Genomic DNA, 25,260 nt, shown 5'->3' on the forward strand with positions numbered 1-25,260 from the left:
CAAACTCAGAGAACATGGGACGGAATTTTTACTTCTGGTTTTACTTATAAATAAAAACATAACTCTGTCGGCTTGTTACAGCTTAAAAAGAAACGTAATTTAGAATGTTATTGCAGAAAAACACCGTGACTTACTTGATTTTACTTTAATTTATCATTGTAGCATTAAATAATCTGATTTCTCCTATTCTTGAAACGCTCCAAAAGAAATAGAAAACAAAACTTAGAATACAACGGATGGATTTTTTACTTCTGGTTTATACTGATACAGATACAAATAAGTGCTTAAACAGCTTAGTCCGCTTATTACAGCTTAAAAATAAATAAAATTTAAGATGTCGTTGCACAAAAGCACCGCGATATACTTGATTTGAACTTGATTTATAAGATTAAGTAATCAGTTATCAATTCCTTTAAGAACTCCAAAAACTGAAAACTAAACTCGCAATATAGCGGACGGACTCTTTACTTCTGTTTTCGACTCATACAGACATAAATTAAGTGTTTACACTGCTTTGTCAGCTTATTACAACTTCAAAATAAATACGATTCAGAATATTACTTCAAACCTAAATTTAAAAAGAAAAGTTATTGGAAGACAGGTTCAAGATAAACAGCCTTGGTAATTGCTACTAACGTTGCAACTTAAACTGTACTGTTTATCTCAATGATGTTAAAAGATATGGTCTCCAATTTATTTATAAAAGCAGGAAAAATAAATAAATAAAAATAGTCGCGGTATACGGACACGGTTTTTACTTATGAATAATTAGGGGATTAAATCAAGACACTCCTTCTTTGGCCTTTAGCGCTTAAAATGCCATTAGTTCGAACACTATCAAACAGTTCGTGGTAACGAACTCGACCCGGCTCAATAGCAACCGAAACTCTAAAAAACGGAATGTTGATACCAATAAATACATCAAAAGAATCAAATTTTAATGCTGATTTTAAATATATAGGATCAAGTTTAGTCTTACCCATCAAAAGTAACTACTCTGAGAAAATGCCTTGTTTTAGATAAAAGGGGAAAAAACCCCTAAAAATCAATGAAAATCACACCATCAGATTCAGTATATAAGAGAACCCTTCTACAGAGGTTTAAAGCTCCTATCCACAAAAATGTGGATTTTTTTTTTGCCAGAAGTAAGATCACGGATGCGTGTGTATCTCTGTTTTTGCTGTTATTTTTTCCCTAGAGGTACCCGTATCAGCCCAGTGGTCCAAGAATGCGACGAGAGGGCTCATTCTAACGGAAATTGAAGGTTCTAGTGCCCTTTTTAAGTGACCAAAAGCTTAGAGGGCAACAAGGCCCCCTCCCACGATAATTTTTTCCCAAAGTTACCAGACCAAAATTCTGAGATAGTTATTTGGTTCAGCATAGTAGAAAAATCAAATGACTATGCCTTTGAAGATGACTTAATCCCCCAAAATCCCCGGAGGAAGGGTTGCAATTTATGAACTTTGCCTATTGTTTACATATAGTATTGGTTATTGGGAAGTATACAGACGTTTTCAGGGGGAATTTTTTTCTGAATAGGGGGTGGGGATTACGCGGGAGGATGTTTCCATGGAGGACTTTATCATGGGGGAAGATAATTTCCATAAAGGGGGCACTTGATTTTCTAGCATTACTTAAAAAAATAATGAGAAATTAAATAAAAAAAGTTTTTTCAGCTGAAAGTAAGGAGCAACTTTAAAATTTAAAACGAACAGAAATTATTACGTAAAATAGGGGGTTCGTCCCCTTCTCAATACCTCACTCTTTACGCTAAAGCATTTTTAGAAATTTGAAAAGAGCTATTATTCTAATTAAACAGTTTTTGTGTTTAAGGGATCATTCTTAAAGAATTGCAACAAAATTCAAACTTAAGAGTAATGAGCAAGGTATTGACGAGGGGGCAAACCCTAATCATATACGTAATAAAAACATACAAATATAGAAGTTCGTTACGTAAGTTAATTCGTAAGTTACGTATATTTATTATAAATAAAAACGTTCGTAAATAAAATTAAAAGCTCTAGTGGTCATTTTAAGTAACCAAAAAGATTGGAGGGCAATTAGGCACCCTCCCTCGCCCCTTTTCTCAAAATCGTTAGATTACAACTTTGAGAAAGCCACTTGGCCAAGAACAGAAAAATTAATATGCATATTTCGTTTCAATTATTCATGTTAGATGAGCCAAAATCAAAACCTGCATTAATTCAAAGACATTCAGAAATTAAATAAAAAACAAGTATTTTTAACTGAAAGTAAGGAGTGAAATTAAAACGAGCAGAAATTATTCCGTATATGAAAAGGGCTGGACCCTCCTCAACGCCCCACCCTTTACGCTAAAGTTTGACTCTTTGTCACAGTTCAAGTTTTTAAAACAATAAAAAATTTAGCGTAAAGAGCAGGGCGTTGAGGAGGGGACAGCCCCTTTCATATACGGAATAATTTCTGTTCGTTTTAATGTCAATCCTTACTTTCAGTAAAAAATACTTGTTTTTTTATTTAATTATGGAAAATACAGTTTTTTACACAACAAAAATCTGTGAAAAAATAAACAAAAAAAATCTAGTTTTTTTTTATTTTACACTGTAACGTCTTCATTTGTTCATTCATGATTAGTTATTATGACTAATACTAAAAAAAATGCTGTTTTGATGACAAATTTTAGTCTATAACATAATGATTAGGTATCACAACTATTAAGAAAAAAAACGCAAATTTAAGGAGACTGTAATACAGTGTTCAATTTCAAGCCTAGCTTTTAAACAGAACAGAACACGAAAAAACCGTGATTTAGGAGGACAGTGTATTGAAAATACGGAAAGAGGAGAGGCATATATGGTCAGGTATTCACAAGGGGGAGGGAGGCTAAACTAATAAACTTTTTATAATCTAAACTTTCGAGATGTAGTCTTTTTTCTCCTCTTTTGATATTTTTTCAGAAAAAAAAAACCGAGAAAAAACTTATGTTGGAAAAAATGTAAATTCATGATTTAAAATGCAATAAAGTTCTCAGCTCAAATCAGAATATTATTTTCACCATATTATTTCCAGTACACAAAGTCCCAACCTCCCCCTCCCATTCCACATATCCCAAGTTAATTGAATATTTGGGCACTTCTCATCCAAATTATCAAATAATTTGCATTATTATGGATCCCCTCCTCGAAAAGAATCCCCGTATTAGCGCTTGCACAAGCCTTCTAAATGAGGTTAAGAAAAATAGAACTTGGATTCATGGATAAAATCCAGAAACACACAAAGAGAGCACGAAAAAACTTGGTCAGAATGAATCTACATTTTACGCCTAAATTCTTCACAATTAGAGTGCAAAGTCTGCACAGAAAATACTTTCAGATGAGGGCACATCATCTAATAGGCTAGCATAGGTGCAGCCAGAGTGCCAACCCCGAGGTACTTACACATAATTTCTGAATACAATAAATTTTCTTCGGGGAATGAGGAATACCTTCCCAATTTTATAGCCTCTAAGACAAATTCAACAAATTAAGACCAACTATTAAAGATAAGAGTCTCAGTTATTGGTCTTTTATGATCTTCTGCCGAGGAAACATTCTTTATCCAAAGGGGGCCTAGAAGTTTCAACAGCCCTATGATCCACTTGTTACCCTGTGTTCAGTATCAAGCACTAAGTCTTGTGTTATGTACTAAGCTGACACCTCAAATTCTGTTCTCCGTTGGCTAGATGTGTATTTTTGTAGTAACTTTTTGAATTTGTATTGTATTAACAAAATGCATTAATAAGAATAAACATCAAGCCCAGGTGCCTCAAAAGATCTTATTCCTACTTTCCTTCCTGCATCAAGATAAACCAATTTTGCATTTTCTCCATGCTGTCGGTCCACTATTTCTCGTCATTCTTATGACATTTTCCCCTGATTGACATTATTGACATTCTGATGTCATTGACGTTCTGATATGATTTGCCTGTATTTCTTAAAGACAGTGCTATCAAATTAAAATTTCAAGGGATCAGGAATCAAGTTACAACTATCCAGGTTCAATACCTCCCTATTGCTAGCTGTTCAACTAATTTGCCTTCTCGTGCGAAGCAGCCAACTCCTTTATACGTTCTTGTAAAAATGCAATTGTCCTGCTCCAGCTTTCCTTGCAGCTTACATACAAATCAATGTGGAAAAAGTGACTAAATAATAGTGCAGGAAAATAAAATGGAGGAGGAGCGTGTATAGCTGTGTTGGTAAGGCGGCTTGGTGCTGCCGTGAGTTGTCAAATACTTATTAAAACTTAAAAATAAGTAATAAACTGCTAAGTTATTACATGACATAAATACCATACTATTGAATTACAGTTAATTTACATATTTTTGTATAATTATTCAAATACCATATTCCGATTTTTTTAATATAGCTTCATTAGCAACAGTTTTTTTCCAATATATAAATACTTTAAACGTCGTTGGGAGAGGTAATCTGTTTTAAGGGGCAATTACAACTGGCCAAACCGTTTCTAGATTTTTGTCATCGGATAAATGAGGTTGCGTCCAGGAGGTTTATGTTAACAGGGATCAATATATTAGATCTAAACGGACTTGAGGCATATACAAATACAACCGTATTCCTTCGCTGTACTTTATCCTAACTTTGAGAAATGAGGTTGTGACCTGGAAGTTTACAAGTAACAGAGATGAATATATTGGAACTAAACAGACTTGAGGCATACACAAATACAACCGTATTCTGTCGGTGTGCATTATCATTACTTTGAGAAATGAGGTATTGGCCTGTAGGTTTACAAGTATCAGAGATGAATATAGAGGAGCTAAACAGACTTGAAGCATATACAAATACAACCGTATTCTTTCGGTGTGCATTATCATTGCTATGAGAAATGAGCTTGTGGCCTGGAGGTTTACAAGTATTAGGGATGAATATATTAGAACTAAACAGACTTGAGGCATATCCAAATACAACCGTATTCTGTCGGTGTGCTTTATCATTACTTTGAGAAATGAGGTTGTGGCCTGTAGGTTTACAAGTAACAAAGATCAATATAGAGGAGCTAAACAGAGTTGAGGCATATACAAATACAACCGTATTCTCTCGGTGTGCTTAATCCTTGCTTTGAGAAATGAAGTTGTGGCCTGGAGGTTTACAAGCAACAGAAATGCATATAGAGGAGCTAAACAGACTAGATAGATCTACAAATACAATCGTATTCACTCCATGTGCTTTATCCTTTTTTCGATTACTCTGTTCTTTACGTCTCCGGCTTTTACCCCATATTTAAAAATAAAATACCATCAGTATTCAATCTCCCTATTTCTCCTTTTCTTTTTTCTTTGGTATCAGAATGTAAAAATAGAGGAAAATTTTCATCTACCAAATATTACTCAACAGGTGAATGATCTACAAAATAGGCTGTTAAATACGACATATCAGCGCTTGTCGCCTCAAGGCGGCTTTATTCGTTTGCTTTTATTAGTGTTTTTGTTGATTTTTAATGTTTGTTTCTTTTTCCGCTTTTTTTTTATTCCACTATTTGTCTTGTTGATGTATGTGGGTGATAAATAAATGTTATTTTTATTGTTAGGGAGAATATTTCAGGCATTAACTGAAATTAAAATCTGGAGAAATTTTATGTTAAGAGAGGTTTTGGACAAAAAAGTTTCATCTACCAAATATCTGTGAGATGTTGACATGCCTACACAACAAGCCGTTAAAAATGACAAATAGGCAAGTTTCGCCCCAACACGACTTTATCCATTTGTTTTATTAGTGTTTTTGTTGATTTTTTCCGCTTTTTTCTTTTATTTCTCTTGTTTTACTCCGCTATTTATCTTTTTGATGTATGTGAGTAATAATTAAATATAAGTGTTATTTCTAAGGAAAACATTCCTGGCGTTTATGAAAATTACTTTAAAAAAAAACTATCCCTAAAAAGAAGTTTTCAGAGAAAAGTATCCCTATATTGTATTTGTTTTTTTTCTATTTACACTTTTTCCTTTGTTTTTTTTTTCTGTTTTACTCAATTGCCTATCTTATTTGTGTGTGTGGGTACTAAACAAATATTGGTATAATTTTTAATTCAATTCAATTCTTTTTATTTACACTCAATTACCAAAAAAAAAACATATACAACTCTTCCATGAAGGGCACAACCGTATCCTGTGCGGGAGCGCATGACATTTATTAAGCAAATCATCAACAATAATACACATCTTCTACCCCCAACCACCCTACCCCACCCCTATCAACTAATAATAATAACCTATAAATATTCATTAAAATACTTGGAGAGATATTCCAACTTTACCTAATTTTCAAAAAAATAATTTTTCAATCTATTTAAAAAAAACCGGTTCTCCGACTCCCTGATTCTCACCTGAATACGATTCCACACCTTCACGCCCGAGCACACAAAATTCCCCTCTAGACGACTCTCAAATATCATTGACTAGTAGACTCGCATTTCTCGTCTCATACTCATGGTAATGGGCATGATCAAAATAAATATTTCTAGAATATGAAGGGCATATCTGATTTAAACTCTTATAAACAAATACACCAACCTGGTGTTCACATATATTTTTTACCGGTAAAATACATAATGACTTAAAACAAGTAACCGTACCACTACAATTAAGACGTTCCCCTAAAATACGAAGAGCTTTATTTTGCATAACCGGCACTTTCTTAAAATTTGACTCAAAGTTACATGCATAAATAGAACATCCAAACATTATATAAGAATGGATTAAAGCATAATAAATATTTTTCAAAGCACTTAGAGGTAAAAAATGTTTAAATCTCCGCAGAATTCCAACACCTCTTGGAATTAGTTGAGTAACTGTCTGATTCGCCTTTTCTCCCAGCTCTTCAAGATATTTCGCAGTGATGGTAAGCACTGTATCATCGGCAAACGTGGTTAAATCTGCTTCCGATAAATAGAAACGTAGAGTCTACATATATCAAAAATAATAGTGGTTCAAGCACAGAACCTTATGGCACACCGCAAACCAGAGGAAATAACTTAGTACTTAAATCACCAACAGCTACTTTCATACTTCTTCCATATAAATACGACTTGAACTATTCAAGTTTCGTACTACGAATCCCAAGCGCGGACATCCTGTTTAACAAAACTTCGAAATCAACAGTGCCGAATGCTTTTCTTAAATCCACAAAAATTGTCATAGGTACAAGTCATTTTTTGAGTGCACCATTTATAAGATCCATCAGGTGATGTAACGCATCAGAGGTTGAGTGTCCTCTACAGAATCCACCCTGGCTTTCAGAAAGCATGCCGAGTCCCTCCAGGTAACTGTAGAGGCGTTTATGTCCAACTTTTTCATATAGTTTTGATAAAACTGGTAAAAGCGATAACGGTCGATAGTTTGTTCGGTCTTTTTTGCATCCTCCCTTGTGAAGGGGTATTACTTTCGATTGCTTGAGCTCTCTAGGAAACTATCCAGTTTCAAAGGACAAGTTAATGAGGAACACAAGGCATGGCATGATATAATTCATTGCTCTTTTCACAGCTCTTGGGTTCAGACCGTCTATCCCTGCTGCGTTATATTTCAAATTTTTGATTATGTTCGTCAGTTCACTCTCAACACACTTATCAAATTCAAATGTGTGTCTATCGCCTCTTGTATCATCAAAAAGATTATCCAAAAGAAAATCACATTTAGCTTGAATATCTCTCTTAATGTCACTTCCAATTTCTGAGAAAAACTTACCAAATTCATCCGCTATTAACTGACCATCGGATATTTCATGACCTTCGACCAGTAGATTCTGATATTCATCTCTATGATTCCTTTTTCCTTTCAGCACATTATTCACTAGATCCCACGTCCCTCTCATATCCCCCTGTTTTTCTTTAAACGCTTCACTGTTAAAATCTTTGACGCGCTTTCGTCGCATGTGATTTACTTTGTTTCTGAGCAGTTTAAATTCTGTGAAATTCATCTCAGATGGGCAGTTTAAATAAGTCTTGCAAGCATTATTTCTCACTTCAATCCAATCAATAATCTCTTGTGTGATCCAAGGTTTTTTCTCTTAGTATCTTTCCGATGATTTACATATTTGAGAGGACAGCATTCATCATATATTGGAACGAGAACTTCATAAACTTTTCAAAAGCAAGGTATGCGTCCTTTTCCTTGTAAATTAAATAAAAAAAAACACGTTTTGTAACGGAAAGTAAGGAGCGACATTAAAACTTAAAACGAACAGAAATTACTGCGTATATGAAAGGGGCTTTTCCTCCTCAACGCCCCGCTCTTTACGCTAAAGTTTGACCCTTTCTCTTCACTCTACTTTTTAAAACAGTAAGGAACTTTAGCTACTTACATAGAATTTAGAATTATTTATAAGAACTACTTACTGAAAATTTGCTCAATTCGTTCCTTATTAAAAAATTCAACGTATTTTGTTTGGTTGAAAAAGTTCTTGTAAACACGCTTCCCACCAAAAAGCCATATATCAGAATCATCAGTAATCGTCCCCTAAAGTCAAAAAAATAAATAAATAGGCAATACAAATAATTTTAAAAAAAACTAAACTTGCTATTTTAAACTGGCTATTTAACTAGCTATTTTTCTTCTAGCAATTTCTTAAAAATCCTAAACATTTTTTTTTTTTCAAAAACTGATAGGCAATTTTTTTATTTAATACAACATGCACAGCAACAAAACACATAAGCTCGTAAACGATTTGAAATCTTTACAGCGCAGATGTACTGATGAAAATAAACTAGAAAATATATGAAATATGGAAGTGTACACTAGTGTAAGCTATTTTAAAATATAAACAAGTTATTGTCAGTTTCTTTTCCTATTTCAAAAGTTTTAGTTTTCATTATAAAAGGTTTCCCTATGAACAACTCGTATACAAAAATTTCAACCATTTAGTTAATTTAGTTCAACAATCAATCGTCACTGAATGATCAATCATTTTATTCATACTAAAACGCCGTTATAACACAAATGATGGCTATTTCTTGTGACTGCTACAATTCATGTTCTAAATAAAAATACGTATTTCGCAATCCGTGTTTTAAATAAAAAGTACACAGAAATAATCTGAATGATTATGATTAAAAGTGCAACTTAACGTCGATGGTCCCAGAACACATGGTCTCTCGTCCTCGGTCCCTCCTATTATTTTATCATTTATATATATATATATATATATATATATATATATATATATATATATATATATATATATATATATATATATATATATATATATATATATATACAACTATTGCTCGTTTAAAGATATAAGGTACTAGAAACTACAGAACTGAGAAACATGTGAATATTCTTCCCATTCCTTTTCATTTGCTTGCTATATGAGAGTCATTAAGCTAGAAAGAAAAGGTTGCCCGATAAGCAAATATTTATTATATAATTAATTAACTATTTTAGTTATATAAATAAATAAATATTTATTTATTAATTAATTAATATATTTATCCAAGATTCTAAGGTATTGATTGCACACTACCTGTGTCAGCTGATGCATATCCAGAAACGCACATTGTGCTTCTGCCTCCATTGGTGCTACAACATAAGGAATGCCGAAAAGCCTCAGCAGCTCCTGGGCTTCTAAATACATCTGATCTGTAATTGATGTGGCTAGTCTCTCCTGTTTTCCTCTTTCTTTAAGTATGTCTCTCTGTTGAATTTCTAACTCAGCCTGGAATGTTTTGAGCATCAAAACCACTGAAAATATACCCTCCAAAATTTTATTCGGCCAGTCTGGAAACAAGATATAAACTGCCACAGAAAAAAGTAATCCTCGCCATAGATAAAGCGCTAGAAATCTGTTTTCTTCAGATTTGTATGATTTGATGTAGAGCTAGTGTTTTTTTTTTGTCTAATTTAATTATTTGGTCAACTAAGTGTCTTTCTTTGTTTTTTCTTTTTTTGTATCGAGACAAGTTGTTGATCTATTGCAGAACCAAATGAAATATTTTGAAACGCAAAGACAAAGAAAAATATTACTGGAAAGCACCAACTATTTCCAAACTATCCAAAAGATATCGCTCAATAAAATGTTTTCAGACTATTCCTCAGTTAAAACAGAAAACAAAGTATATCAAACACATCCCGTACACAGAAACAAAAGAACATTCGTAGAAATGCAAATGGTGCACCAATAGCGTGAAATTTGAGACAAATTTGAAATTTTGAAATTTGAAATTTGAGACTCTATGGCCATAGATATTTTAGATAGCAAATTCCGTACCATAGAATATGTAAGAAATAGATTATAACGTTGTTAAGATTTGACCGTATTTTCGACACATCTTACATAATTCAAAAAGAAGTGAATAGAGAGTTGAAACATCATCTCTCTATGATGTTTCAGTTACCCTGTTAGTACCAAAGAAAAAAAAAACAGACCAAAAAAAGGAAAAATCAGTGCTACTCGGGCAAAAATCTGACTTTTCACCAAACTTCAAAAACATAATCTATATCTAGATTATCTATAAATCTATATAATCTATAATCTATAATCATAATCTAGCAGACAGATAAAATTGAACCACAGTTTGGGTGTGCTACAAAGATTTCCATCATTTTTTGGTAAATTGAAGCCGTAGGAGAGCAGAAAAATATACCAAAATTTATAATATACTAACTTAGAACATACTATAAAATACCAACTATAATACTTTAATATACTAAAACTTACAGTATACTAACTTATAATATACTATAATATACTAACTAATATAATATAGTGTAATATACTAAGTTATAGCATAGTATAATATACTAACTTATAATATACTAACTAATATAATATACTAGAATATACTAACTTATAATATACTAACTAATATAATATACTAAAATAAACTAACTTGTAATATACTATCATGAAAAGAGAAATCACCAATGCTACAGCACAAACACAAACACAAAAAAAAAAAAAAAAAAAAAAAAAAAAAAAAAAAAAAAAAAAAAAAAAAAAAAGACAGAAGGAGAAAAGGAAGCTGTTTTCCTAAATTAGTGATTAATATAGACCAGCACTTGAATGAGGCCTTAACCCTACTCATCCATACAATCACATAGGTCAAACAGCATAGCCACACACAATCAACCATAAAGAATAATCCATGGACAGGCAGTCATGTCGTCAATAAGTATAAGTCGTCATTTACCGAACAATAGAAAAAATAATATAGACAAATAATTCAGAGGCAACACCCAACATAAGGGCTCATCAGGAGAATACACTGGCCTATATAGGGTTTCGCCACTCTAAATTCTCTACCCAGCACAGTGTTGTGGCTACCACAGAATATCCATGGCATCCCCACGTCAGGTATCACCCCCAAAATACATGCGGAGAGTCATTTTGGCCTACGCGCTCCAAGCTCCTGCGGCTAGACAGCTTATTTTCTATTCAACCCACATGTTTGATAGAGCTAACCGTTTTAAGGTCGTGGGGGGAATTGGCCTTAGTAGCCAAGGCTGTCACTAGTAGATAATTTGTATAAAGGTTCTTCTCTATTCTCAATACCAATATGAGTGACTGGTGATTCTATGTATCTATATTCAAATGGCAAATCCCTTCCAAATAGGATGTTTCTGAATTATATGAATAAAAATACTTTAATTTCCCGAATATTTCCCATTGTTTTGGAAGTTGGCATCCATTTTTTTTTATTCTTTTTTTAAAAGACTGATATTGTCGGCTTTCTATCAGGGAAGTATAAGCATAAAGTCGAGCATTTTCGAAAACAGAGTAAACATATATCAGCTACAGTAATTAAACTCAGTTATAATATGTATTCCACAGTCAAAATCTTTAGATTATGAAACACGTACAATAAAAAAACAAATCAAACTCAAAACGATCAGAAACTACCGAAATCAGGAGTAGGGTTGACACCTCCTATGCATTCGAAAGTAACGTCATTTGTGCTTTACTGAAAACAGTTTTTATTTTTATTTTGAGATGTGTGTTTTCATTTATCAAGAAAAAAATAAGAAAGAAAATTACCATAATAACCAAGATTACTGAAAAGAACTAATGAAATGTAGACTAACACTTTAATACAAAGGCCTACTAATATTCATTCCTGATATTCTAAGCAATTTTGGATTTATTGACGATATTAAAAAAAAAGTTTAAAATCTATTCTGTTTTCAGTAAAGAACAGATGACGTTCTCGTCTTTAGATGGCATTGGGGGCATTAGCTTTACTCCTGGTCGTGGTAGTTTCTGTTCGTTTTATGCTTGAATTACTATCTGACTTTATTTCTGCTCGTCTTAGGCTTAATATATTCATTTACTTTTCTTGGAAAACTCCTTTCACGGAAAAATCTTTCTAAATTAATTTATCTTCGCTTTTAGTTTAGTCTTTTATATTGGTTTATTAGGTTTTCTATTGGAAATAGTAGGCGTAGTAGTAGTAGCATTAGTTTTGAAAGCAGCAGTAGTAGTCGTATTAGTAGTAGTAGTAGTAGTAGTAGTAGCCGTAACATTAACGGCTGTGGCTGTAGTAGTCGTATTAGTTGTAGTAGTAGTAGTAGTAGTAGTAGTAGTAGTAGTAGTAGTAGTAGTAGCCGTAACATTAACGGCTGTGACTGTACTAGTCGTCGTTGTAGTAGAAAAAAAACGAACAAAATGTGTTTCTTGACACCAGGTCTACGACATTTCCATACGTAGATTGTAGATAATGTATATTTATTATCCATAAAATATAGTGAAAGTTACAACAAGTAATTAAACGGAAAACAAAGGGAGTAAATAAGACCGAGGGAATTTATTTCCCTGAAAAATATACTGAGCTTTCCAAGTGCAAGATTAACAACAAGAATCAGCAAAATTGGAAATATATACTTCCGGCTTAATGTTTTTCCTCCTACAGCCCGTAAATTTTCCCGGACTTGTTTATAAGCTTTCTTATCGCTGGTTTTCGTGAGAGCAAAAAAGAAAATCATAGACAAAAGAAACGGTCTATAGGAATCTAGACAGGCTCTATTTCACTAGGGACAACATAAGTTTTGGGACAATGGAAAGACACCTTAAGGAGATTACTAAAGTTCCCCTTTTTAAGAAGGTTGAAAGCAATCAACTGCTCGTGAATAAAGGTTTTAAGTGGCACCACTCTAAAAGAAAGTACTATTTTTGTTCAGTAGAATATTGTTAAAGAAGACTTTCTTCAACAAAAGAAAACACAAGGAACTAAGGGACCAAAACGAGAGTATAGGAGGTTCTTTAAAGTACTGAAGACTTAACAATAAGAGCATTTTCCCCCTTAGACCCATCTTAGGTCAATTCACATGGGAAAACGGTCATTTCCTAACAATTTCCAAGGTTGTTTCAAAATTACGAAGTTTTTAGGACAGCATCAGATTTTCACCAGTGTTGCCAGAACCGTAAAAACAAATAAGCAAAAATAAGTTATTAAATTTGACAATGCTTTTTGTCCATGAAAATTCAAACATTAGCAATGTGTTCATTCCCAGAAACAAGTACACCTACAAAAGAAAACTATGTCTTCTTAAGCTGTTGGTGCCATATGTTTTTAGCTTATTTTATGCTGGTTTTTCACCCATTTTTCCTTCTTTTTCTTGAAATGTGATATGCACTAAACGCAAGACGGCTTAAATGCGTATAGAGGTCTTTTTCACTAAAAATTAAAGATATATTTGGTTGTGCAAGTTTTCATAAAACCGATTCAAGAAATCAAATTTGTTTTCACAGTCCTTGGCATAATAAGATGTTTTATACAACATCTTATCAAGGTGGTTAGGTAAAGCCAATGATGTATCAATATTAAATTAAGCATGAAAGAGACAACGAGAACGGATCCATTTCAAGAGGTACATATGAAACTTAACGTGTTTGAATAATTAACCTCTATTGATCTTTTCACTAAAAAGATTGGAATATTCACACGCAGAAACATCAGAGGAATACACATAAATATATCAGGCTGTAAGTTTTTAACGGCCTAAATTCATGAAACTTATCATAAAAAAAAGTTTTCAATGAAAATAAGAATAAAGACAAAAATAACCTATAAAAAAAACTCTTAAAACAAATCATGAAATAAATCAAGAGAGTTACTGCGAACAGCAACTCACGGTGTAAGTGTTCCACAAGACAGGGTACTACTTCCTCGAATCATCCCTTAGAAACGTCTAGTGGAAAGATTAAAAAAAGACTGTATACTGTATGGACTTTCTAAGTGGACTTTCTGTATGGACTTTCTAAGAAGCTAAGTCACAGTTCAGCCAATTCTTTTTCTCTTAGAGCTCTTAAGCTTTCTTACTATTACTATATAATTCCCTTGCAAGTTTGCATATCATTTTGTAACATTAATGTACCCTCGAGTGAAAAGAGCATACCTTCAATACTATTTAACTGAAAAGAAGATAGGGAAAATAGCATAAACCTCCAAAAGACTTTAAGCAATACTGTATACATGTGAGCTTTCTAAAAAGCCAAGTCATAGTTGAGTCGTTTCTCGCTTAAACATTTTAGGCTTAAAAATATTAGTTCCTAAAGAAACATAGAAGCTGCATGAAGCTTTTTGAAAACATCAAACAATGCAGGGTGATTAAGGAAATTCTAAAAGGCGAAGTCACAGTTTTGTCAGAAATTTTCTTTTCCTTTTTTATAAGTCTTAAGCTTTAGTGTTTGAACATTTGTTGTTGTTTTTTTTTTGTTTTTTTTTTTACTTTCAAAAAGGTGAAGTCACAGTTTAGTCAGAAATTTTCTTTTCCTTTGTTATAAGTCTTAAGCTTTAGTGTTTGAACATTTGTTGTTGTTTTTTTTTTTTTTTTTTTTACTTTCAAAAAGGTGAAGTCACAGTTAGTCAGAAATTTTCTTTTCCTTTTTTATAAGTCTTAAGCTTTAGTGTTTGAACATTTGTTGTTGTTGTTTTTTTTTTTTTTTACTTTCCAAAAGGTGAAGTCACAGTTTAGTCAGAAATTTTCTTTTCCTTTTTTATAAGTCTTAAGCTTTAGTGTTTGAACATTTGTTGTTGTTTTTTTTTTTTTTTTTTTTTTTTTTTTTTTTTACTTTCCAAAAGGTGAAGTCACAGTTTAGTCAGTAATTTTCTTTTCCTTTTTTATAAGTCTTAAGCTTTAGTGTTTGAACATTTGTTGTTGTTTTTTTTTTTTTTTTTTTTTTACTTTCCAAAAGGTGAAGTCACAGTTTAGTCAGAAATTTTCTTTTCCTTTTTTATAAGTCTTAAGCTTTAGTGTTTGAACATTTGTTGTTGTTTTTTTTGTTTTTGTTTTTTTTTTACTTTCAAAAAGGTGAAGTCACAGTTTAGTCAGAAATTTTCTTTTCCTTTTTTATAAATCTTAAGCTTTAGTGTTTGAACATTTGTTGTTGTTTTTTTTTTTTTTGTTTTTTTTTACTTTCAAAAAGGTGAAGTCACAGTTTAGTCAGAAATTTTCTTTTCCTTTTTTATAAGTCTTAAGCTTTAGTGTTTGAACATTTGTTGTTGTTGTTTTTTTTTTTTTTTTTTACTTTCCAAAAGGTGAAGTCACAGTTTAGTCAGGAATTTTCTTTTCCTTTTTTATAAGTCTTAAGCTTTAGTGTTTGAACATTTGTTGTTGTTTTTTTTTTTTTTTTTTTACTTTCAAAAAGGTGAAGTCACAGTTTAGTCAGTAATTTTCTTTTCCTTTTTTATAAGTCTTAAGCTTTAGTGTTTGAACATTTGTTGTTGTTGTTTTTTTTTTTTTTTTTTACTTTCCAAAAGGTGAAGTCACAGTTTAGTCAGGAATTTTCTTTTCCTTTTTTATAAGTCTTAAGCTTTAGTGTTTGAACATTTGTTGTTGTTTTTTTTGTTTTGTTTTTTTTTTACTTTCCAAAAGGTGAAGTCACAGTTTAGTCAGAAATTTTCTTTTCCTTTTTTATAAGTCTTAAGCCTTAGTGTTTGAACATTTGTTGTTGTTTTTTTTTTTTTTTTTTTTTTTTACTTTCCAAAAGGCGAAGTCACAGTTTAATCAGAAATTTTCTTTTCCTTTTTTATAAGTCTTAAGCTTTAGTGTTTCAACATTTGTTGTTGTTTTTTGTTGTTGTTTTTTTACTTTCCAAAAGGTGAAGTCACAGTTTAGTCAGAAATTTTTTTTCCTTTTTCATAAGTCTTAAGCTTTAGTGTTTGAACATTTGTTGTTGTTGTTTTTTTGTTTTTTTACTTTCCAAAAGGCGAAGTCACAGTTTAGTCAGAAATTTTCTTTTTCTTGGTTTCAGGTCTTAATCTTTCGTGTTTACACTTTTTTTTTCTTTTTTTAAACTTTCTATAATGATTTGCAGAGGACCAACATTTATATTCCCTTGCGAAAAAAAACAACACAACTCCAAAAAACATTATATTCCAAAACAGACATTGAAGGCTGCACGAGGCTTTCGGAAAAGATTAAACAGTATGATATGATCATAGACTTTCTAAAAAGTAAAATCAATGTATGGTCACATTTCTTCTTCCTTACTCCCTGATCTGACTACATAGTGCTATTAAAATGCATGAAAATACACTGAAGGTGTTTGAATATACCTGTCTGCGTAACATCCTCAGGGAAAACCTGAATGATCGCATATCAAACGTGAACATGCGACGAATGTGTGGTATCGAGAGATGCGATGCCATCACGATCAAGGAGCGTCGACTCAAATGGCTGGGTCATATCTTACGGAGGCCAACAGAGTAGTTGCCTTGTCGAATTCTTCTTGCTAAGCCCTTCAGCTCATGGAAGAGACGCCAAGGAAGACAGCGGAAAAACCAGTGCAACTTGGTTAAATCAGATCTTGAACCTATTGGAAGGTTCAGAATGTTTGGTCACAGATGGACAACCCAATGGCTACAGCTTGCGAAGCAGCTGGGAGCAGACCGAACTACCTGGTCCAAACAAGTCTCGAAGATCCCTAACACCGGGCAAGGTATAAACGCCTATTTCCCGCCATAACCACAAGTAAGTTGAGTGTTAGTAAACATTTTTTTCAGCTTTTGATTTGCGGAAGAACAACACATATGTACGTTTATGAAAAAGAAAATCCCTTAAGATACTATAGATACCAAATAACGCTATTTCAAACAACCAACATACGTCTTTTCGTTTTTGGCCACATTAATGTGAAAAAAAAAGGATTGGAGGATCATGACATAATGCCAGTTCAGCCAATCATGTACGTTCCACCCACGGTGAATCTAACCTGATCTCAAGTTACTCAATGTAATTTTACCGATATTTGAGTATCTAGCTATAAAAGGTTTTAGTCTAGCCATGCACGTAAACAGCCATTAAGTCACAAGTTAGACGTATAAGTTAAAACCATGTGGAAACACAAGTTGGCGTGGAAACACCACAACAAAAAAATACAGAGATAGATTCCTATTGCTTTCCTTTGATGTCATACTCTACCTTCAGTGTTTTCATTTCTTATTTCCTTCCCTTGTACATTCGACTAAGCCTTTAAAATAAAGTTTTAAATTCAGCGATACGAGTAAGATTAATTTTCCATTAAAGAAAGTTAGATCCTTTTAAGTCTATACGTAAAACTTGTCTTTGATCATATTAATTCATGAGAAAACTTCTGCGATTAGTCAAGAAATTAGGGAAAATGGAACTCAAAGGGTTTAATTCATATTATGGTCCTAACTTAAGATTAGGCACACTAATGTACGTATAATAAATAAGTATTTTTTAAGTTTCAGAGGTAAAATGAAGCCTTGCGTCCGGTGGCGTCAATTGTGGGACAGGGAGAAGGTAACTGCTACCCTGGATTTTGAAAAAAAACCTTTTTGGGGGAATTTTCCTTTAAAAAAATGTCCTTTTCTTGATATTTTCTTTGATTAGATTGAAAAAGGATAAGTTCCCCCCCCCCCCCAATTAAAGAAAAAAAAATTGTCCCAGCCCCTAAATTTTACTGAATTGACACGACTAATTACGTCAAAGTTTTTTTGTACTATCTCTTTTCTTCTTATAGAGAAGAGGGATGGGGCTCAAGGATAAACAACAGTTTCCCATAACAAGTCAAACAAGCCAGAGTACTGAAGTTCAGGTACAATTTTCAAGTTTTATTTGGGGTCGAGGGGATGAGAACCAAAATCTTCTTCAGAGATGAGAGGAGTCAAGACAGCATGAATATATTTTTTTTTTTTTCCCTTATTTAAGTGATTTCACTTCTGAGCAAATTTATGATTTTTTTACGCCTTAGGGGATAGGGGCCATATCCTCAAACAGGGGAATCAAAAATTTCGGAAGGTACAGGTCAAAAGGCACCCCTCCAGCATCCATACCGGATAAAATGTCTCTGCCGAAAGAGCGTATGGTTGTCCCATTGTAATATTAGTTAAAGCATGAAATATGAACACGAAAGGACAGTCTTGTTTGTTGCAAAAAATATTTAGGCACCAAAAATTATTGGAAAATTATTGATTTCTTGTTTTTGCTCTAGTGAGCCCCCATGTGTAAAACAAAAGTTGAAAAGAAGAGAAACTATCCTGCACAGTTACGTACGTAGGGGCCTTCAGGGATACATTTTTTAGAAAATTAACAAATATAGAAGCTTACATGTCACCATGAAATACAGCCCAATAGCCGTTTTCACAAATTCTGTATTTAACCAGCAAAGAAGAAAAATACAAAATAAATTAGAAGAAGGTTATAACATTAGACAAACGTCAGATATTTAAATATAATAGAGAAGAAATCTAATTAAAACTTCTCGAAATTCGGTGAGTTCTTTCCTTTTTTTATAAAGATGCTCTATTATTACAAGTTTTGCAGATCATAAGCATTCCCTTTCACATAATTTTCCAATTTTTTATATTAAAGTCTTAGAATAAAGTCTTTTTTTTGAGGAAGAAGAATATGTTTTTAAAACGATCAACTGAAAAAATACGAAGCACAAACCTGCATTCTATCTGTTTCTTCTTCTGTTAGACTACGTCGTTTGAACAAAGAAGCTGATACTTCATTAGCTTCTTCCATAGCTTGTTCCTCTTCTTTTCTAGCTGCTTTCACTTCTTCTGTAAGCTTCCAAAAGCTTCTCGTTTCAAGCGCTTCCTCAATCCTCTTGTTTGGTGTTTTCAGAGGAGACTTTGCGGTAGTTATAGAAGACTCAACTCCAATTTTGAGCTTTTTTAAAGCTGGTTCTTCTGTCTTAAGATTCCCTAAAACAGATGTAGATGGCACTTCGTCAATCTTAGCTTTTACGGGGGTTGTTGAGGTGGTTATAGTGCTTGGTTCAACGTTGCTAATTTGGGAATTAGCAACCTCTAAATTGGAAACCTCTGCTTCGACAATGAACGACTTTGCCAATGCTATTGACTTTTCTGGAGTTGCGTTCGATTCTTCTTCTCGTCGACTTTCAGTTCTAATGAAGGTATCCTTACGATAAGGCGTATCCATATATTGTTTTAATCCGCCAATCTGCTGATGTCCCATGCCTGTATCAGAGATATAAGTTGAGGATACTATTTCGGATGGATTTTTGTTAACTGACAAAACATCTTTCATGACTTTTTCAGTCCGAGGAACAATCAATGTCTTCAGAGTTGTTTCCAAAGCATTTTCTGTAACCACCTCATCAACACTTACTTTAGGGATATCTTTTACCAGTAATTTTATTTCGTCTTTTCCATGTTCATCTGTATCCACCTTTTGATCAAGTTCGAAATTTGTTTCAGCTACTTTTTCCACATCATTTTCACTACTTTCATCACAAATAATTCCCAATTCCGTGCTGAACTTCGGCGAGGTGACCTCCACTTGCTGAATATTTTTCCCTTTTGTTTTTTCTTGCATTTCCTGAACTTCCTCCTCGTCCTTTGCACGGCCTTTTTCCAGTTCCCGAGTATCTAATTTTTCAGTGTTATCATTAACAACTTCTAAGTCACTCTCACTGCTATCATCACTAATAATCCCCACTTGCATACTAAGATCTTGTGGTGAAGCTCTCACTTGCTGAGCGTTCTTATTTTTGATTTTTTCTTGAATTTCTTGAAGTACTTTTTTGACTTCTGGACGACCAATAGACATCAGAGAAATCCCAGTATTTACCAAACAAGCCTTAGACGAAGAGGGAGGTTGATCAAAAATGGAAAGAGGACCTAAAAGATAAAAACCATTGATAGATATTACTTTTTAACCCCGGCATTTACAGGCACTCTGTGCAACGGTCTGCTTAGAAAATGAAGATATACATTAGTGAAGTGAAGTTCACTTAGTTCACTTAGTCATTAGTGAAGTTCACTTAGAAAGTGAAGATATACATAGTGAAGTGAAGTTCACTTAGTTCACTTAGTTAGTTCACTTAGTCATTAGCGAAGTTCATTTAGAAAGTGAAGATATACATAGTGAAGTGAAGTTCACTTAGTTCACTCAGTTAGTTCACTTAGTCATTAGTGAAGTTCGCTTAGAAAGCGAAGATATACATAGTCAAGTGAAGTTCACTTAGTTCATTTAGTCATTAGTTAAGTTCACTTAGAAAGTTAAGATATACATAGTGAAGATAGAAAACCAGCATTAGAAAGTGGAGATCGCCAAAAACGAAACAACACCTTTAGCTCAGATGAGAGAGAGGGGGGATTTATCAGCAAATATATGATGATTAGAAAATTTTAACTACATCCCCTAAAAAGCACAACTTGGCCATAGACGAGAAAGGCGAAACAAATAGCTATAAAAAAAAAAGTTTTTTGGCGTAAGCAAATGCTTATATTGAAAAATTCTTCAACCAGTCAACTGAAACATTAACTTTAGTATATCACAACTGAAACCCTAGCAGCTAATTATTACATTAATTAATAACCGATATGCGCTTCTGATAAAGAGGGATAACAAGACTAAGCAGTTTCCTCAATGAAGTCAGACTGAGCAGGAACTATATCTATAGCTGTAGACCAGATTCGACTAAATTTACTTGTCCAGCCTAGTGGTGGGTAATAAAGACATTTTGAAATTCCTCTCCCTACCTAACACCCACTCCCCACCCCTGAGGTCTAATTATAAACAATACCAGTTATATTGACTTTAGCAGTGGGAAATGACAATTTATTTTTTTACAATGACCATGAGTATATTCCAAGGGAAATCCATAAAAGGAGCCAAGTTGAAAGTTGGCCCTCATTTTCTAAGAGCTTCAGAAATTGTATAAAATTTATTTATGTTCAATTTTTCGTAGTGGGTCTAAAAGATATGCATTTGCAACATACATATCTATAACTGATTCAATCCCTGAAAATTATTCGATGCGATTATGGAAAGCCAATAGTGACAGTCCAGTTCAATTAGATAATTAGAGCTACAAATTGCAATTTTGTCTCACTAGACAATCTATTTAGAAACACATTTTTTAGCTTTTGGCTACTATGGGCTGCTTTAGTCCCTCTAAGGGCTGAAATGGAATTTGTCCCAAAAGCAATTATTGAATATGGAAAGAGCATAAAAAAGGCATCAAGTGATGTATTTTTTTTCTTCTTAGCTAAATCATTTGAATATGTATAAATTTATAAATTTATAATTTATATAAATATGTATAAATAAATATATATATATATATTTATTATAATAGCATAATATAATTTATATTATAAATAATATAAATATATATAAATATATAAACATATAAATATAATTTATTTTATAATTTTATAAATTTGAATATGTATAAATTTTTGAATATATATAAATAAATTTACCAAAATAAACTGAAAAAGCACCAGATCAGCTTGTCAGTAAGTTGTAATTCTCAATTTGGATGCCTCTAATCCTGAGTTTCCCTCCCTTTACAAAGAAAACTGAATTGAAATCTCCGAAAGCAAGTTACACAATCAGGATCTAAAAGAAGTCTTACGAATATTAATTTCCACTGCCCCCGTTTCTATAGTCAAACTCTTGAAGATATTAGGACAAGAATTTCTCAATGCCAAGACCAAAATTTCAATTTTACGCTATAAAACTGATTACAGTTGAACTTCTTGCATTTCAATTTTATGGAAAACTTGAAAATAGATTAGAGAAATATGGCGGCTACAGAGTGTCAAAAGCAAAACTCAAGGCATGCATGTGGGAATTTACTTCAAAGAAGGGGGCAAATTAAATAGCACACGACGACACTTTGATTTCCTTAGCCATGTGTTAGAAGTGGAAACGTGTCCCATCTGTGGTATAGAAGCCGTACACATAAATGATTCCTGAGGTATATTAATTTAAAAAACCTTTTCCGCAAAAAAAGTTTTTCAAAAAAAAGTAAAGAGCTTCATAAAGCCAAAAATGAGCAGGGATAAATTCAAATAATTTTCTCAAGCGTAAAACTACCACAAATCACCGTCAATAAATAAATGAAACCAAAAGGAACAGATATTACAATAAATAACCAAGTCAAACTCAAAACGAGCAGAAATTAACATGAGTAGGGCATGCCTTCTCAAGATCAGAACATAATTTACACTTTACTGAAAACCAAATACAATTTACATGTTTTCACTTTTCTTACTTTAATAAAGAAAAAATGATCAGAACTTTAAGGAAAAAATGTCAGTTTATGTATACTAAATTGACAATCCACGGTCTTTTTTTCCAGTAATGTGCAAATTATGTTCTGGTCTTGAGAAGGTATGGGAGTTGTCAGCCCTAATCATGTTAATTTTTGCTCGTTTTGTATTTGAACAAATAACGCTGAGCAAAATAAATATCTCAAAATTTTGATTGGAAGTGATTGGGAAAATCCTGGGCGTGGGGGGGATGGTTGCTCTCCAATCAGTTCCGGCTATAAAAAGGACACTAATATTTTCAATTCCCAATCGAATGAGCTCTTTTTGAAGTTTCTACGACGACTCTACACTGCCTATGATTTATTGAGGGTGTGGACACCACTGCTACCAATATTGATTAATGTGTCCGCCATACATCAACATATATTATCGTACGACGCCGTCGGGGCCACGTTGAAGGAAGCCCCACTTAATACGGTAACTAAGAAATCGCCCAGAATTTGCGTCTTCTTATATGGTAGCTAGCGCCTTTAGCGTATAATTGCTCAGCCATACATCGGTGAGCGAAAACTACCACTCTGGTATTCCCTCTCTCTCTGGGAAATATCTTCAACCAACCTGACACGATCGGCTCTAACAATAACCTAATTCGTGTCAATCAATGGCGAAATGAGTAATTAATTGTCTGATCACAAATAGCAAAAAACTTATAATGACTCGTATAAAACCGGTATAAGACAGTGTTGCCAGTAGTCTGGTTTAAAGTTGCACCACCATAAAAGTGAAATGCGCCTAAATCGCCATTTTCCTTGTGAAAATGCATCAAGTGCACAATTTTTTATTTAAAAAATTGCCCATATACGCTAATTTGAAAAATCAATGCGCAACCGTCTCAAAAAAGCGTCCAAACGGCGCAAACGTGCCCCATCTGGCAACTCTGGCATAAGACTGACTAAAAATTATTTAATTCGATATCGAGAAAACTGCAACCAATGAGGAAAAAATTGACCAATCAAACCCACTTTATTTAAACTCATCGAAAACTGTACTCGACCAAATAGTGAATGCACAAGGGAATTAAAATGAGTAATGGAAAAGGCAAATAGGAGTATCCAACTAAAGATTAAGAATTATTAGACGGAAAAAAAAATCAAATATTACTTCTTAAAGAATTTAGCATCAAGACATTTAAAGAAAAATGAAAAAGAGATAAGGCCAATTTGTATGAAACGAGGAAGGGTATTTCCGTGGCGTTTAGCATGAAGGGCCTAAGTCTACTTTTTGCCAAAAATGACTTAAGCATATGGTTTGAAAGACCTAAAAAAGATCTATCGATTGGTCTATTCAAAATGGGCTTATCATTATTTCTGACCGATTAATAAATAGTTACAAAGGGGCGTAAAAGTGAGTGTATGTCCCTTATCCTCTAAGTAATGAACAATTCAGCAATTTGGGCATTTCCAGTGTATTCCGATCGAATAGTTAACTAGGAATCTGTCTGTAAAGTTTTTTAAATTCTGATTTGTGAGTGTGATTTTTTAATTGGGCCTCTTTATTTTCAATTTGATCTCCTGTAAAATTAGACAATATTGACATAGGCCCTTTTTGAAAAACGCCACATATTTACATGATAATAAAATGGATGAATAAATGGTATTCAATTATATTTGAAAAAACAAAACATGCAGTAGAATGTTAAAACTACAGGTTACGTCTATTGATTATTCATGGCGTACCAAGGACTTTGAAAATGAAATTCGATTGTTTGAATACACAAAATGGAAACCGACACAACTCCATATTTCTTTTAAAATTTGGTAAAAAGGCGAATGAAAAAGGTTTCCCTATAGATTTAGGCATTCTTTGTGAGTATCGGCACCAAAATAAAAAAAAAGTGAGTGAAAATCAGAGAAAAAGCTTAAAACATAAGGCACCGAATAGCTTAACTGAGGTTCAAAACATTACTTTGAAGGCGCAGTTCTATGGAAATCTACAAATTCTTAGTGTCGAATTGTATGCACCAACTGCGTTGTCAGACTGTAATAATTTTTTTTCGTTTTTTATTTTATAGGTTCAAAATGCAAACACTGAAGAAAATATTGTACTATCCTAAAATATTGTATAATTTTGAAACAAGCAACAGAAAAATCTGAGAAAATGTCAATTTAAAAATACAGAATCACGTAAGATGACCCAGGGGACAAAAAAATTTGTACTTAAAGAGTTGACTTTAAGCCTTTGTACTTTAAGAGTTGAAAGAGAAATTCAAAGGTGTTTCAGGCTTACGCTAATTAGACAGCATGGACTTTATCCCCTTACTGCCCAAATTATCCTCGCCTGTCATAAGAGCCATCTTTCATTGCAGAATATTATTTTTTAACTTCACTGGTCGTAACAACCTTGAAATTAGTACTGGAATTAACGATTTACAGATAAAAATTAAAAACATATATAACACCCTTCGTTTTTTTTTTTTTTTTTTTTTTTTGGTTAGGCCACAGAGAAGCAGAGAAGAATCTTGTGACTCAAAGAGTTTTGATGTTTTTTTTGTTTGTTTTTTAGCTCAGAATTTCACGATGCTACCTACCTACCAACCTACTTGAATCAATCAGGTAGATTTTGATTATTTATTGTTTTTCCTAACTTAATATAGGAGCCAGAAAGGCTGTAAAAAAAAACCGGAAATATTGGCTTTTCTTTCTATTATACGTTTAAGGAATAATATAGCTTATGGAAATATTTCATAAATATAAACTGATGAAATTTAAGCACACTTTTTGCAAGGAAAACTAAATT

General features: G+C 32.9%; 1 protein-coding gene across 3 annotated transcripts in view; it reads right to left on the bottom strand.

Annotated features, from left to right (window-relative positions):
- The window catches only part of LOC136036978 (DNA excision repair protein ERCC-5-like), a 244,159-nt gene that overhangs the window by 122,352 nt on the left and 96,547 nt on the right, over positions 1–25,260 (bottom strand). For all 3 annotated transcript variants that reach the window (XM_065719381.1, XM_065719380.1, XM_065719379.1), the window contains exons 7-9: positions 18,881–20,079; positions 9,492–9,683; positions 8,365–8,485 (exon numbers count right to left, since the gene is read on the bottom strand). In XM_065719381.1, coding sequence (XP_065575453.1) covers positions 8,365–8,485; positions 9,492–9,683; positions 18,881–20,079 — 1,512 coding nt within the window. The remainder of the gene's footprint in view (positions 1–8,364; positions 8,486–9,491; positions 9,684–18,880; positions 20,080–25,260) is intronic.

This window comes from Artemia franciscana, chromosome 16 (genome assembly GCF_032884065.1).
Source record: "Artemia franciscana chromosome 16, ASM3288406v1, whole genome shotgun sequence".
NCBI classification, from domain to species: Eukaryota; Metazoa; Arthropoda; class Branchiopoda; order Anostraca; family Artemiidae; genus Artemia; species Artemia franciscana.